Here is a 12,785-nt window from a genome sequence, read left to right as displayed (position 1 = left end):
AGGGAATGAGAGATTTCTATACCCCTATTGAGTATGTATATTATTTCTTCTTTGAGCCAATTCTAATGAGAGTAAGGTTCACTTTCTCACCCTCTCCTCTCCTTCTTCCACTGTAAAAGCTTAGTTCTTGCCTCTTTTTTTTATGGCAGATAATTTGGACTATTCCACTTCTCCTTTTCCCTTTCTCCTAGTACATAGCTCTCTTGCCCCTTAATTTCATCATTTTTTAAAAAGAGATTATCCCTTCATATTCAACTCACACCCATGTCCTCTGTCTATATATACTCCTTCTAACTGTCATAATAATGAGAAAGTTCTAATGAGCTACAAGTATAAGATCATATATTTAGAACGAGGAGGAACCTTTCAGGCCAGTTACTGTAATCATTTCATTTTACAGGTAAGGAAATTGAAACTCAGTGAGCTAAGTAACTTGACCTCAGTCATACAACTAATAAGTGTTAGAAGAAAGATTTGAACTCAGGTCTTTTGACCCCAAATACTGCACATTCTCTATAACACCATGTTTCCTCACAAATCTATTTTCTGTTCTACAAAATGGGATTAACAATGTTTATATTATTTCACAAAAGTATGAGCAAAATACTCTGAAAACTATAAAATACTCTGAAAACCATAAGATGCAAGCTATTATTAGAACACTATGGATTACTTAAGAATTGTTCATCTCTCTTCCACAGCAATTAGTAGATAATTTTATATGTAGTAAGCACTCAAACGTGTGTGGTCCAATTGTCTAATGAAGGCCACAAACAACATCAGGGTCAAGCAAAAGGATTTATAACATTTTTTTTTTTAAATAGGAAGGCATGGGTGTGCCTGAAGGTATAAGAGTCAGTCAACAGAGAAGTTTCTTTAAAAATCAAAGTTTCTTAAGAAAGGAAGGAAAAGTCTGGAAGCAAGGTTTCTATTCGAGATGAACTTTAGAACTGAGGAGGATAAAACAGCTTTAAAAAAGGAAACTGGCACATCTTTCTCCAAAATTAATAATAATATATAATATAATATATAATAATATTATTATATAATAAATATTAATTAATAATAAAAATTAATTATAACAACAACAATATCAGCTAACATTTACTTAGCACTTATTTTGAGCCAGACACTGTGCTAACTAACAATTATAATTTCATTTGATCTTTACAACAACCTGGGGAGGTAAGTGATATTATGATCCCCACTTTACAGATAAGGAAATTGAGGCCTTGTTGTTAAAATATCTGAGGTAGGACTTCAGGCTCACTATACCATCTACTTGGCTAAATTTTCTATCCCATCCAGCATCTAGAACAGCACTCTGATTATAGCAATCATTCCTAAAACGTGCCGGAATATTTATGTTGTTTAAATGCTTTGGGGGCAAATAGAGATATAGCAACATGTTGAAATGAGGACAAATGGGAATATATGAACAAAGTCACAGAAGTGAAGTGATTTTTTTTTAACCATGATAAGAATAGGAAATCCATGATGATTCTTCAAGAATCAATTTGCTAGTGGGAAACACTGTTACACTCAGTCCTTCCTCTTCCTCTAGCATTATATGGGTAGGATTCCTCCTGGTTTTTAGCAATACTTCATGTATCAGTAAAGCTCAGTAATTTGAAAAACAGACAGGGGTATCAGAAGGAAGAATTTTATAGGGAAGTTCTATCAAGTGATTTGATTGATTCTCCATCTTTAATGTCACAATTAGGGAGCTAGCAGGGATGCCAGGAGCATCCTGCAAACATGATTTAGAAACAAAGTAGGAAAAGAAGGCATATCTTGAGAGATAGAATTTACTATTAAAAAAGCCTAGGCCAAAAAGAGCAAAGAGATTTCCTAAAATAGCACTTTCCTAAAATAAACTTTTTTTACTCGTAACCTCTTTTAACTAGAGAAATTTTTATACCACTCCAGGTACATAGGTATGTAAGACATGTATACAAAGCAAGCATTTATTGATAAAAAATCATAATTTTGCGCCACCCACATATAGTTACATGATCCCATATAGGCTAATAACCCACAATTTAAGGAACTTTGTCCTAAATTACAATAGCTATCATTCAAAGAAGGGATGAAGGTTATTCTGTAAAATTTCAGGACAAAGAATAAGGACCAACTGATAGAAGTTACTAGACTCAGTTAATATCTGGAACTGGGTAAAAGTGACTTAGCTTTCTTTATGAGGTAGTGAGCTCACCTTAATCAGAAGCATTCAGCTATAGGACTGATGAGCACCTGTGATGGATGAAAAATGCTACAATGTAATAAAACAAAAAAAGCTCTGAATTTGGAGCTGGCGAATCTGGCTTCTAAAATCATCTCTCCCATTTCCTACCCAGTCCAATTCAGTCAGATTCAAGCTTGAAAGAAAGTCAGAAATCCTCACCAAACTGTATGCCATTTTAGAGATGAGGAAAAGTTAGGCTTAGGAAGTTTAAATGAACTGACCAGGTCCACACCAATATTGAATATTTGAGTCAGGATTCAAAACTTGCTCTTCTTGATTTTAGGACTAGGATGTCAGGAATTGTCATCAGTATTCTCTCCAATCACACAGCCATCACCATAGTTCATTCAATCGTTAACTTCTACATTGCATGGATCTTCTAGTTGGTCTCTCTGCCTCAAATCTTTGGCTCTAATGCTCCAAACTCCAATGGTTCCCTATATCGTTAGGAGCAAATACAATCTTTTTATCTGGCATGTAAAGTCCTTGACAAAAGTTCCAACCTATTTAATCAGCTTATTGCCTATCATTTCCCTTTATCTACACTATGGTTTAGATAATCAGTCTTTGGACTGAGACAAAGCTCTCCATTCCTCCATTTTCTTTGCGTTGGCTGCTCCTCATGCTTGGAAAGCAATCCCTTTTCACCAGGGTATCCCTGGCCCCTAAAATCCCTAATTTCCTTTAAGATTCAGATCAAGTACTAACTACCTGAAGCCTTTTCTGAACTCGTTCTTTCCCCACCCCAACTGCTAGTGCCTTCCCCCAAATGGTACATCTACTTTACATACTAATTGTTTCCCCTCTTTACACAATAAGCTCTTCAAAGGCAGAAACTTTTATTTTTATCTTTGTATATCTAGCAATTAGGAGAGAGTGTGTGGCACACTTTATTGTTGTTATTCAGTCATGTTCAGTTTATCTGACTCTTTGTGACCCCATTAGGGTTTTCTTGGCAAGGAGATTGGGATGGTTGGCCATTTACTTCTCCACTCATTTTACAGATGAGAAAACTGAGGCAAACAGGGTTAAGTCACACAGCTAAAAAGTTTCTGAGACCAGATTTGAACTCATATCTTCTTGACTACAGGCCTGTGCTCTATCCACTATGCCACAGAGCTGCCCTTTGTAGACAATCAACAAATGCTTAATATTTATCCAAAATTAGCCTGATCTGGATAGGATGGAGTAGCTCATGTTATGTAGGGTAAATTTACAGAATTTTCTTTTCTCTTTTTCCTCTTCTTTTTTTTTTTTAATTCCCTTTTCTCTTTAAACAAGCATGAGAAAGTATTTTTATTAAGTCCTTAGGAAGAAATGGTATTTTGATAGTCAAAGGAATATAAATTTGGAATGGGAAGGCAACTTAGAGAAATGTGGTCCAATACCTTCATTCTACAGATGAAGCTATAGAGGCCAGGAGGCAAAAACGACTTATCCAAGGTAATACAGATAATAAGTGGCAAAGTGAGGACTCAGATCATGGGATTCCTGATTCAATCACTTTTTTACTATTTGAGAGCATTCAGTAGTATGGGATGGGAAAGTTACATGAGTTAGGAGATCCATTAAGTGTAAAGCAAGAAAATATTAAGGTAAATGGATTTGCATGCTTGTATGATAGTCACTCCTTAAATGACATATGATGATCTACCCATACCAACCTCTACATCAGATGAATTTTGGCAATATCAAATAACTTCAGTACTTCCTTCAAATAATTTAACTACTGCATCAAAAAATTTAAATAGTGCATATTTCTTTCATTAAGTTTAATTGGAGTTTTATTAGGGTAGAGTTGCCCCTTTCATTCTTTAGGATTAGATAATTTAGGTTCCAATTAATTATTTTTCCATGGCCCTTTATTACACACAATTTTTATTGCATCATGATCTAAAAAGGATTCATTTACTGTTTTCTGCCTTTCTCCATTTGATTGTGAGGTTTTTTAATACCCTAATACATAATCAATTTTTGTGAGTGTCATAAACCACTGAGCAAAAGGTATATTCCTAAATATCCCTATTCAATTTTCTCCAAAGATCCATTATACTTAACTTTTTAAAAATTCCATTTACCTCCTTAGCTTCTTTCTTGTTTATTCTGTGCTTAGATTTATTTAGTTCTGAAAGAGGGAGATTGAGATCCCATAGTAATATAGTCTTGCTGTCTATTTTTTGCAACTTACTTAACTTCTCTAAGAATATGGATGCTCTACCACTTGGTGCATATATGTTTAGTATTGATATTTCTTCATTATTTATGGATTCCTTTAGCAAGATGCAGTTCCTTCCTTATCTCTTTTAATTAGATCTAGTTTTGCCTTTACTTGATCTGAGATCAAAATGGTTATCCCTGCTTTTTTTTTTTTTAACTTCAGCTGAAGCAAAATAGATTTTGTTCTAGCCTTTTGTCTTTATTCTGTATCTCTCTGCTTCAAATGTGTCTCTTGTAGGATTCTGGCTTTTAATCCAGTCTGCTATCCACTTCCATTTTAGTTAAGATTAATAATTTATCCTATTTTATCCATACTATTTTTTCCCAAGTTATACTTTTTTCTCCCTTTCATCTTTTCCCTTCTCACTAGTCTATTGCTTGTGAACGCTACCTCGATCAATCTGCCTTGCCTTTTTTCAGCTCAGGTGGGCGGGAAATGCAAACAATGAAGTAACTCTGCTTGATAAATGACACCAAGAAGCACTTTTATTAAAAAAGTGGGTGGGGGATGGAGCAGGGAGGAAAAATGCCATTTTTACACTTCAGATCCATCTATTACTTTAAAGTAAGTATCATAAAAGTGTACTTTAATAACTAAGTAATGAAGAAAAAATTTAGACCTTATTCATTCTTTGGGACACAAATGCTCTTCTATTACTCCTGGTCTAGTGAATTTCTATTGCATTTCTTTGAAGACATCATGAATAAGAAGAAAGCTAGCCAAATTATCATACCATACAAAAGAGTTTACATCTAAAAATTAACATACTCTAAATATACTAGAACTGATTTATTGGCTGAAGTTCAGACCGTGTAAGAAGTAGGTTGAAAATAAGAACTAAGATTTTGTTCTGTTGAACAGAAATATATGTTGATTCTGTGTCAGAATGGCAATAACAAAAAAGGATAATCAACAACATGAAACACAAAGAGGAGTTATTAAAAAGTATTATTTTAGTTAACGAAATGAATTGATTCCTAGGTAATTACAATCTTTAAATAAAGCACGGAGAAAATGTTCAAAATGTATTGCTTATTTACATGTAGTTTAGTTATAAGAAAGATAAAGGAGTTTAATTGAGTAAGAAATCAGTTTTGTTTTACAAGTACAAATTTTGCTCTAAGTTTTAACAGAAGTAACAGTTACTAATTAATTTCTCTGCATAGAGAAGGCAATCCTTAATCTAGATTTGGATGAGGTAACAAAGAAAAGAGAAAGATCACCTGGAGAATACAAGACAACTCAAATTTCTGGCTCATGTCCCACTCTCCTTGTCAGACTAGACTTATCAATGGGCATGGGGGAAAGACAATGGACATTTTCTTATCTTACATTTAGTCAGACTCACAGAGAATCAAAGTCAGAAAGTTTTGTTTTCTCATTAAAAAAGTATAAGACTAATTTGCTTGTTTTTAATGAATAACAATTATTCATAATTGAGATGAGATTTAAATATTAGAAACTTAAAGTCTTTAAAAAACAATAATTTTTCAAACTTGTAACCTTTAGCAACAAGACTACTTAATAACAAACACTTAATAAGCTGTGCTGACAGAACAAATTGAAAGTTTAAAGAAAATTTCTGGGGAAAAGAAGCAGTTTTATTTTATTTCTCAGCAAGAAATAATGGAATAGGTATGAACGCTTGAAAGTTTTTTGTTTGTGATACTGTCTGAAAAATCTTCATACCTCACTCTTTATATTTCTTAATGAACTTTATAAATTATAAAGATATATTTTGTCAATAAGGAAGTTAATTTGGATAAGAAAAATGAGTTATCAAGAAAAATGAATTATCTATCAGTTCACTAATTACAAGAGAAGTAGACTGTCAATCTAACCTATCAAAGTGGCAAGTTGGAGAATTCAAGGCTTCAAGCATATAGTATAAGGCATGCCACAAAAAAAGAGAAGAAAATATTGTTTGACTGGATTCTGGAAACAAAAGAATATAATAGTAATTCACAAGGTTCACTAACAGTTACATAAGGACTTTTGCTGGTCACATATTGATTTCAAAAGCCATATATTAACAAAAATCTATGATCTATTGTATTTGTTTATTTTGTTAAATATTTCCCAATTACATTTTAATCTAGTTAAGGGGGAGAGGGAATTGGAAGTGCTGCTGCCACTACTGATGTAGATCATGGCTATGTTTGACACCTCTGCATAGAACACTTAATATTACATGATAGCAACAGAGTATGACAGCTTTCCATGAATATACTTCTCATTTATGAGTGACCCATATTATTTTCTAGGCATCTATCTTTTACAACATCCTTTGCTAGCACTTTTCAGATGCAGCTATTTGTTAATGATCTGTTTCAGTCTACTCACATGCAACATGCACTTATCCATTCCCCTTTCCGTGACCTGCAACCTTAATCCACTCTAATGCTCTTTCTCTTTTTTACTGGCAAATTACATCCATGGCACAACACTATTCTAAACAGAATACCAAAGGCAATGAGTGCCTGAGATTTGGGTGAATCTGTTTTCAGACTAGAAGAGGCAAATATTGTTTTCCCTTTTTTTGTATCCCTAATATTTAGCATAGTTCCTAGAACATAGTAAATACTTAATAAATGGTTGGTTGTTAATTTGACTTGAATATATAGATGACTATATATATATATATATATATATATATATTGTTATTATAATGGAAAGGAATAACAATTTTTATTTATTTATTCTTTTAACCAAGAGGCAATTATCCCCACCTAGTCCCTCTCCCTCATTTACATAGTCAATTAATTGAGAAGTATTTTTATTTTTAACTTCACCTCATCTTTCCCATTTGATACTTTCCCACCATTCACCTGGTTAACACTTTATATTCATGCTCTCATCACCCCTCAATCTGAATTATTCTTACAGCCTCCTAATTTTTCTCCCTGCCTTAAATATCTCACATTCCAGTCCATCCAACATATTACTACTGAAATAATTTTCCCCAAGTGCAAATCTGACTATATCACTCTGTGAATCTGTTATATCATTCTCTCTCTCCCTTCCCTTCCTTCTTCCTCCTTCCTTCCTCTCCCTCCCTCTTCCCCCCCAAAAATTGGCCACAATGCATATATTTTAAATATGATTATAAAATTTATCTTTATGTTTTTAATTTATATATCAGGTGAGTTCAATCCTTTATCTTTTGTTTTTGTCATAGAAAGGAGGGCAAATAGTAAGAACTCAAAGAAACATGGAGAGACTTTTATGAAGACCAAAAAAAAAATTGACATAATTACACTCCAAAATAAATGAAGACACTAAGAAACAACCATACAATGTCAGTTCCAAATTATAAATTTAAAAACATTCTTCCTTTATGTTAACAAATGATAAATTACAAAAACTGAAGATTTACTTATAGTATAAGCAATCAGTATCTTAGATGGTTTTGCTCAAGTATTTTATGAGAATGTAAGAGTGGTGATTTTTTTCTTGGGAGGGGGACAGTGACTGACATGTCAAAACTACATCAATTTTAAAATAAATTTTCCACAGTGTATTTCAAGGTTCTGCTATAAAGAAAGGTTGGTCTCTTCTAAGGCAAGGACAAATTAACGTAAAATAATACTATACCTAGTGCAATAATGACTTTTTAAAAAAATGCTAGTATCCTTCTTAAGAATGAGTTTCTAACACTTAGGTCCTAAACTTATATGTAGATGTTAGTGCAAGATTCAACATATCCCAGGCAAGCTTGTTTCATTCTTCACCATTAAGTAATTTGAATTATATTACCACAAGTAGAAAGAAGCCCACAATATTTAAGAGCATTACCAAAGTGTGTCTGACCTTCCAACCCACTACTATAGCTTAAATGAGGTTTGGGGATCTGTTTCCTATGAGTACTCTAGAAAAGAAGAAAGGTGAATAGAGAGAGTAAAGAAAGGGACTTTTGGCTATTACAGGTTCTATCTGATGTGTACAAATGTTAGTCAGATGTGCCTACCTCTTTCTTCAACTTTTTCCAGAGGTTCCCTAGTGATCATAATTTGGATCTTTATCTAAAACAAGGAACAGAATATTCTACAATAGCACCTTTTTTTTCTTTCCTTAAATACTAAAAAATTATTTTGGATTCTAAATTTAGGGGCTAATTCCTAGATGAAAATAAAATCTATTAAGTCTTCTGTTATTATAGCTGCTAAATTTAGTTATTATTGAGAGCCAGACTTCTGTGCACATCCCTAAATCTAGGGAACCAAACAGCAATCACACCATGGCTGTGAGCTAGCATTTGATCTTTAACTATAATATATACATAAAGTCAGATATCAGTAGGAAAATAACTCACACATAGGATTTTACTTACACTATATGTGCAAGGTCAAGTGGCTTCTCTGGTTGCTCAGGAAAAACAGGATGTGGGGGTTCCCTGGTGGGTACACAACCCAGAGATTTACTAATTGCATGGCTCAGCTTCTTTGCAGGTGATTTCTGTATCAAAAGAAAAATATATTTAATTAAACCTTCAAATGAACCACCCATTGTGTTTCTAGAGACTACAGTAAATATCTTTTCAAACACAGAGCAAACTATCAGAAAGATTATTAGGTTAGAAATTAAAGCTCATGGGTTCTTGGACTAAGTCTGCCATTAATGACTTTTAAAAAATCATTTAACCATTCTTGATCTCAATTAAATGTGACGATATTGATGATGTCTTTTAGTTGGAACACTGCATGGCTATGACTGATTTCCTTTAAGTTCCTGCCACTATTTAATTATTCAAAATTGCTCCAAGCATGTCATTTTATATATTCTCACGAATCACATTTCAAATATTTCCACCAAGAAGTACTTCTTCCAAATCAAATTTCTTTTCCTCTCTGTTTATTTTGAATTTTTTTACATCAATTCTCTCTGCTTCTATGATTATAGCACTGTCCAAATATCACTACTGTTAAAACACTGTAATTTATTTCTTCAATTACATATAAGAAACTTCTGCCTCAGTTAAAGATAATATGAAGGGATAAGTACTAAAAGAAAAGAAATAGATTTTTAAAGCATTTTAAAAGATGCTTTAGGGTATAATTTAGGACAATGAGTTCTTGAAAAAAAATTGTTAACACATGGACATGAATACAATTTTTACACATACTATCAAGTTCTTTGTTTTGTGTTTTAAAACACAGTACAGACTTATGATGAATATGGCATAGTTCTCAAAACAAAAATCTTTATCTGCTATATACATATCAGAAATGAAAAATATGGGATTATTCTTTTAGCCTAGATCTAAAGGAATAAGGATTGTTTCAAAACTCTAGTGTTTATTTTTTAAAATCAAGTAACAGAGTTAAAATATCTTGTGATAAAACTAATTTAAAACTCTTGTTCACATTCATTTAAAATGTTCAAGAAAAAAAAGTCTTTTAGGGAAAAAACTGAACAATTGCTACTTTAATATTATAGCTGGACTGAAAAATAATGTTCAGAATCAACTTTTTCCTGAAATTTATCCTATAATAATAGTTCAAATTATAAATAACCATATTGTCAGAAATCTGCTCACCAGAAGATTAAATATTTTAGCCACAGTAAAACATTGTAAAGCAAGAAGGTTGTTTACTAATGGCAGAGATGATTTGCAATCTGTAGAGGATTTGTCAATTCCCAGTGAAATTATAACTCTTGAAGTATTGTGAATAACAAGTACATATATTTGCACGATTAATAAGGGGAAACTAATAAAAAATATTAGCAGCTCTTGAATCCTTAAACTCATTAGTTAAGTAGTAGTAAAAGAGTTTTGTTATTAAAACGATAATTCTGAGAAGATTTATCTCAATCTGTAAAAAAAAAAAAATCAATGAATACATTCAAGTCCTTTCAGGAACACTGTTATGCATATTCAATTAGATGTAACCAACAACTAACTATAATTGAAAATGTCTGATAGGGTGGCAAAGATCTTTTACTTCTTCAGAGCTCCAACATGAAATGACATCCTTTTGATTATTATAAAGATGATAATGGGAGATTTTCATACTTAAAGTGGAGATATCTAGTTTTTTCTCTATTTCTGTTTCTGCTACATACAGGGGAATGAGAAGAATCAGAAATCTAATCTAGATGACTGCAAAAAGAAATTAATACTATCTATTTAATTAGCTTCAACTGGTTTATTGGCAAGTTAAATGGACTACCCCTGTTTGAAAATGGAAAAAAGTCACTGAACTAAAAAAAGGGGTTTTAGATGCCAAACTTTACTGCGGAATCTAATTTTGAAATGAGATTGAGAATATAAAGTGAATTTATTCTAAATAAAATTTAGTAGCCAAATAATCTTTTAAAACAAAGAAACCTACATATGTTAATCCTTGATTGTTAGCAATCATAACCTAATAAAAAGAATGAGATTAGATTGAGTATATACTAATATGCTTTCAAAAACTCTAACTTTTCAGTTCCTTGGTTCACTCATTTCTCTTGATCTACTCTTCCACTCCACCTTCGTTACAAATAGATGGCCATAACCCACAAATGTTCTACTTCAATGTTCATGAACTCTGAAATTCCATTATATGATAATAGTCTCTTGTCTTTTTAGCTTTTCCTCTGCTTTATGACTTGTGAAACTGTCATTCATCCTCACTGTAATCTTTCCATTCCCCTTACTGCTTTTCCACTAGCTACCAATTGAATGCTACACTATCTTTTAGGCTTGAGCTCCTTGCTTATTTATCCTATCACTAACGTGTCTTGCTGATCCCCAACTTGTATTTCTTCCACCCTCTGCTACCTTAATTACTATTTATGTGTTACTGAATGGAGCAAGAGAAAAATCACAAAACTATATTGACTAGGTCCACCGCAAACTTTTGCTAAAGAATATCAACTGGGCTCTCACTGCAGCAAAGCAAAAAAACTTTTAATACACCCCTTGCTGATTTTCTATCTTGCTTATGACAATAACTATTCCAAAAATTTTTTATCCTTCCCCAAATTTCCCATGGCATTTATTTCTCATCACATAAGCTGAGAACCTTGGTCTTACATGTCACTGAAAAAAATTGAGTCCATTCATCAAAAACATGTTTCTCTCTTCTCCAGCCTACATCACTCAAATGTGTTCCTCCACTATAAGGAAAAACACCACCACCCAACCGATACATGATCTGATCATTTCACTATTGCTTCTGTCTTTCATCCCTTTGTGGCTAAACTCACTGAGAAAGCCATCCACAATTAGTGACTCCACTCCTTTTTCCCCATATCTTCTGCAATCTAGTTTTCCAATTTATCACTCAACTAAAACTACTCTCTCAGAAGTTCTTTTTATAATTATATTATTATAATTTTTATATCTTATTATTTTAATTATTAAAGCTATCCATTTCCTAATCTTCACACTGCCTAGCCTTTCTCCAATCTATATATATAATCACATTTAGCTCTTAGAGCCTTCACAACTTGGCTAATTTTTTGGTCTTACAACTTTACTACTGCTCCATAGCAACTCTGGCATTATTGTTCCTCAAATATGACACTCTCTATAACTCTATGCCTTTTTACTGGTTGTTCTTTACATTTGGAATGCTTTCCTCTCTGCCTCCTTGTTTCCTTCAGGACTCAACTCAAATTTGACCTTCTTCAAAAGGCCTTGTCCAAATCCTTTTCCACTCTCCCACTGCTACTACCTTCCCAGAGCTACAGCTAGTGGAATCTCATAGATTACTTCCAATATTCCCCATATGTCTGTCTTATCCTCATAGCTGTTTGCATGTTGTTTCCTCTCTCAGAATATGAGCTCTTTGATGGCAAGGATTTTTTACTTTGTTATCTATATCCCCACTATGCTTCACATTGTAAGCATTTAATAACTTCAACATCTGATACTGTTGATCACCTTTTTCTTCTGAAGATGTTGTCCTCTCTGGGTTTCTGTAACTCTATTATCCCTTCCTTGATTTGTCTCTTACCTAAGCTACCACTTCTTATCACTATCCTCTGCTGGTTCATCATTTATATTATTTCCCTTAATTATAGATGTTCATGTAGGTTCAATGCTAGGCCGCCTTCTTTTCTGCATCTATATTCTCTTTCTTGATTCTTTGTACTCCAGCTCCATATCAACATATGCTACTGGACATTTAAACTATATATCTGCAGGCAACTTAAATCTGAACTCATTATCTTTCTTCACATATCTTTCCTCTTCCATATTATAATCAATCAAAAGAGTTTGACCTGACTATCCACAGAGAAAAGGTAAATAGATCAAGAATGTCTATTGTCCAGATTACAACAGACATTTGGATAAAAGACCTATAGTGCTTGTCCATCAGTATATAATCT

At 32.9% G+C, this 12,785-nt stretch overlaps 1 protein-coding gene across 10 annotated transcripts in view; it reads right to left on the bottom strand.

Annotated features, from left to right (window-relative positions):
- The window catches only part of DTNB (dystrobrevin beta), a 333,753-nt gene that overhangs the window by 171,485 nt on the left and 149,483 nt on the right, over positions 1-12,785 (bottom strand). For all 10 annotated transcript variants that reach the window (XM_031951429.1, XM_031951428.1, XM_031951432.1 and 7 more), the window contains exon 9: positions 8,794-8,918. In XM_031951429.1, the coding sequence (XP_031807289.1) occupies positions 8,794-8,918 (125 nt within the window). The remainder of the gene's footprint in view (positions 1-8,793; positions 8,919-12,785) is intronic.

This window comes from Sarcophilus harrisii, chromosome 2 (genome assembly GCF_902635505.1).
Source record: "Sarcophilus harrisii chromosome 2, mSarHar1.11, whole genome shotgun sequence".
In the NCBI taxonomy this organism is placed as follows: domain Eukaryota; kingdom Metazoa; phylum Chordata; class Mammalia; order Dasyuromorphia; family Dasyuridae; genus Sarcophilus; species Sarcophilus harrisii.
This window is presented reverse-complemented; position numbering and strand designations above follow the sequence as displayed.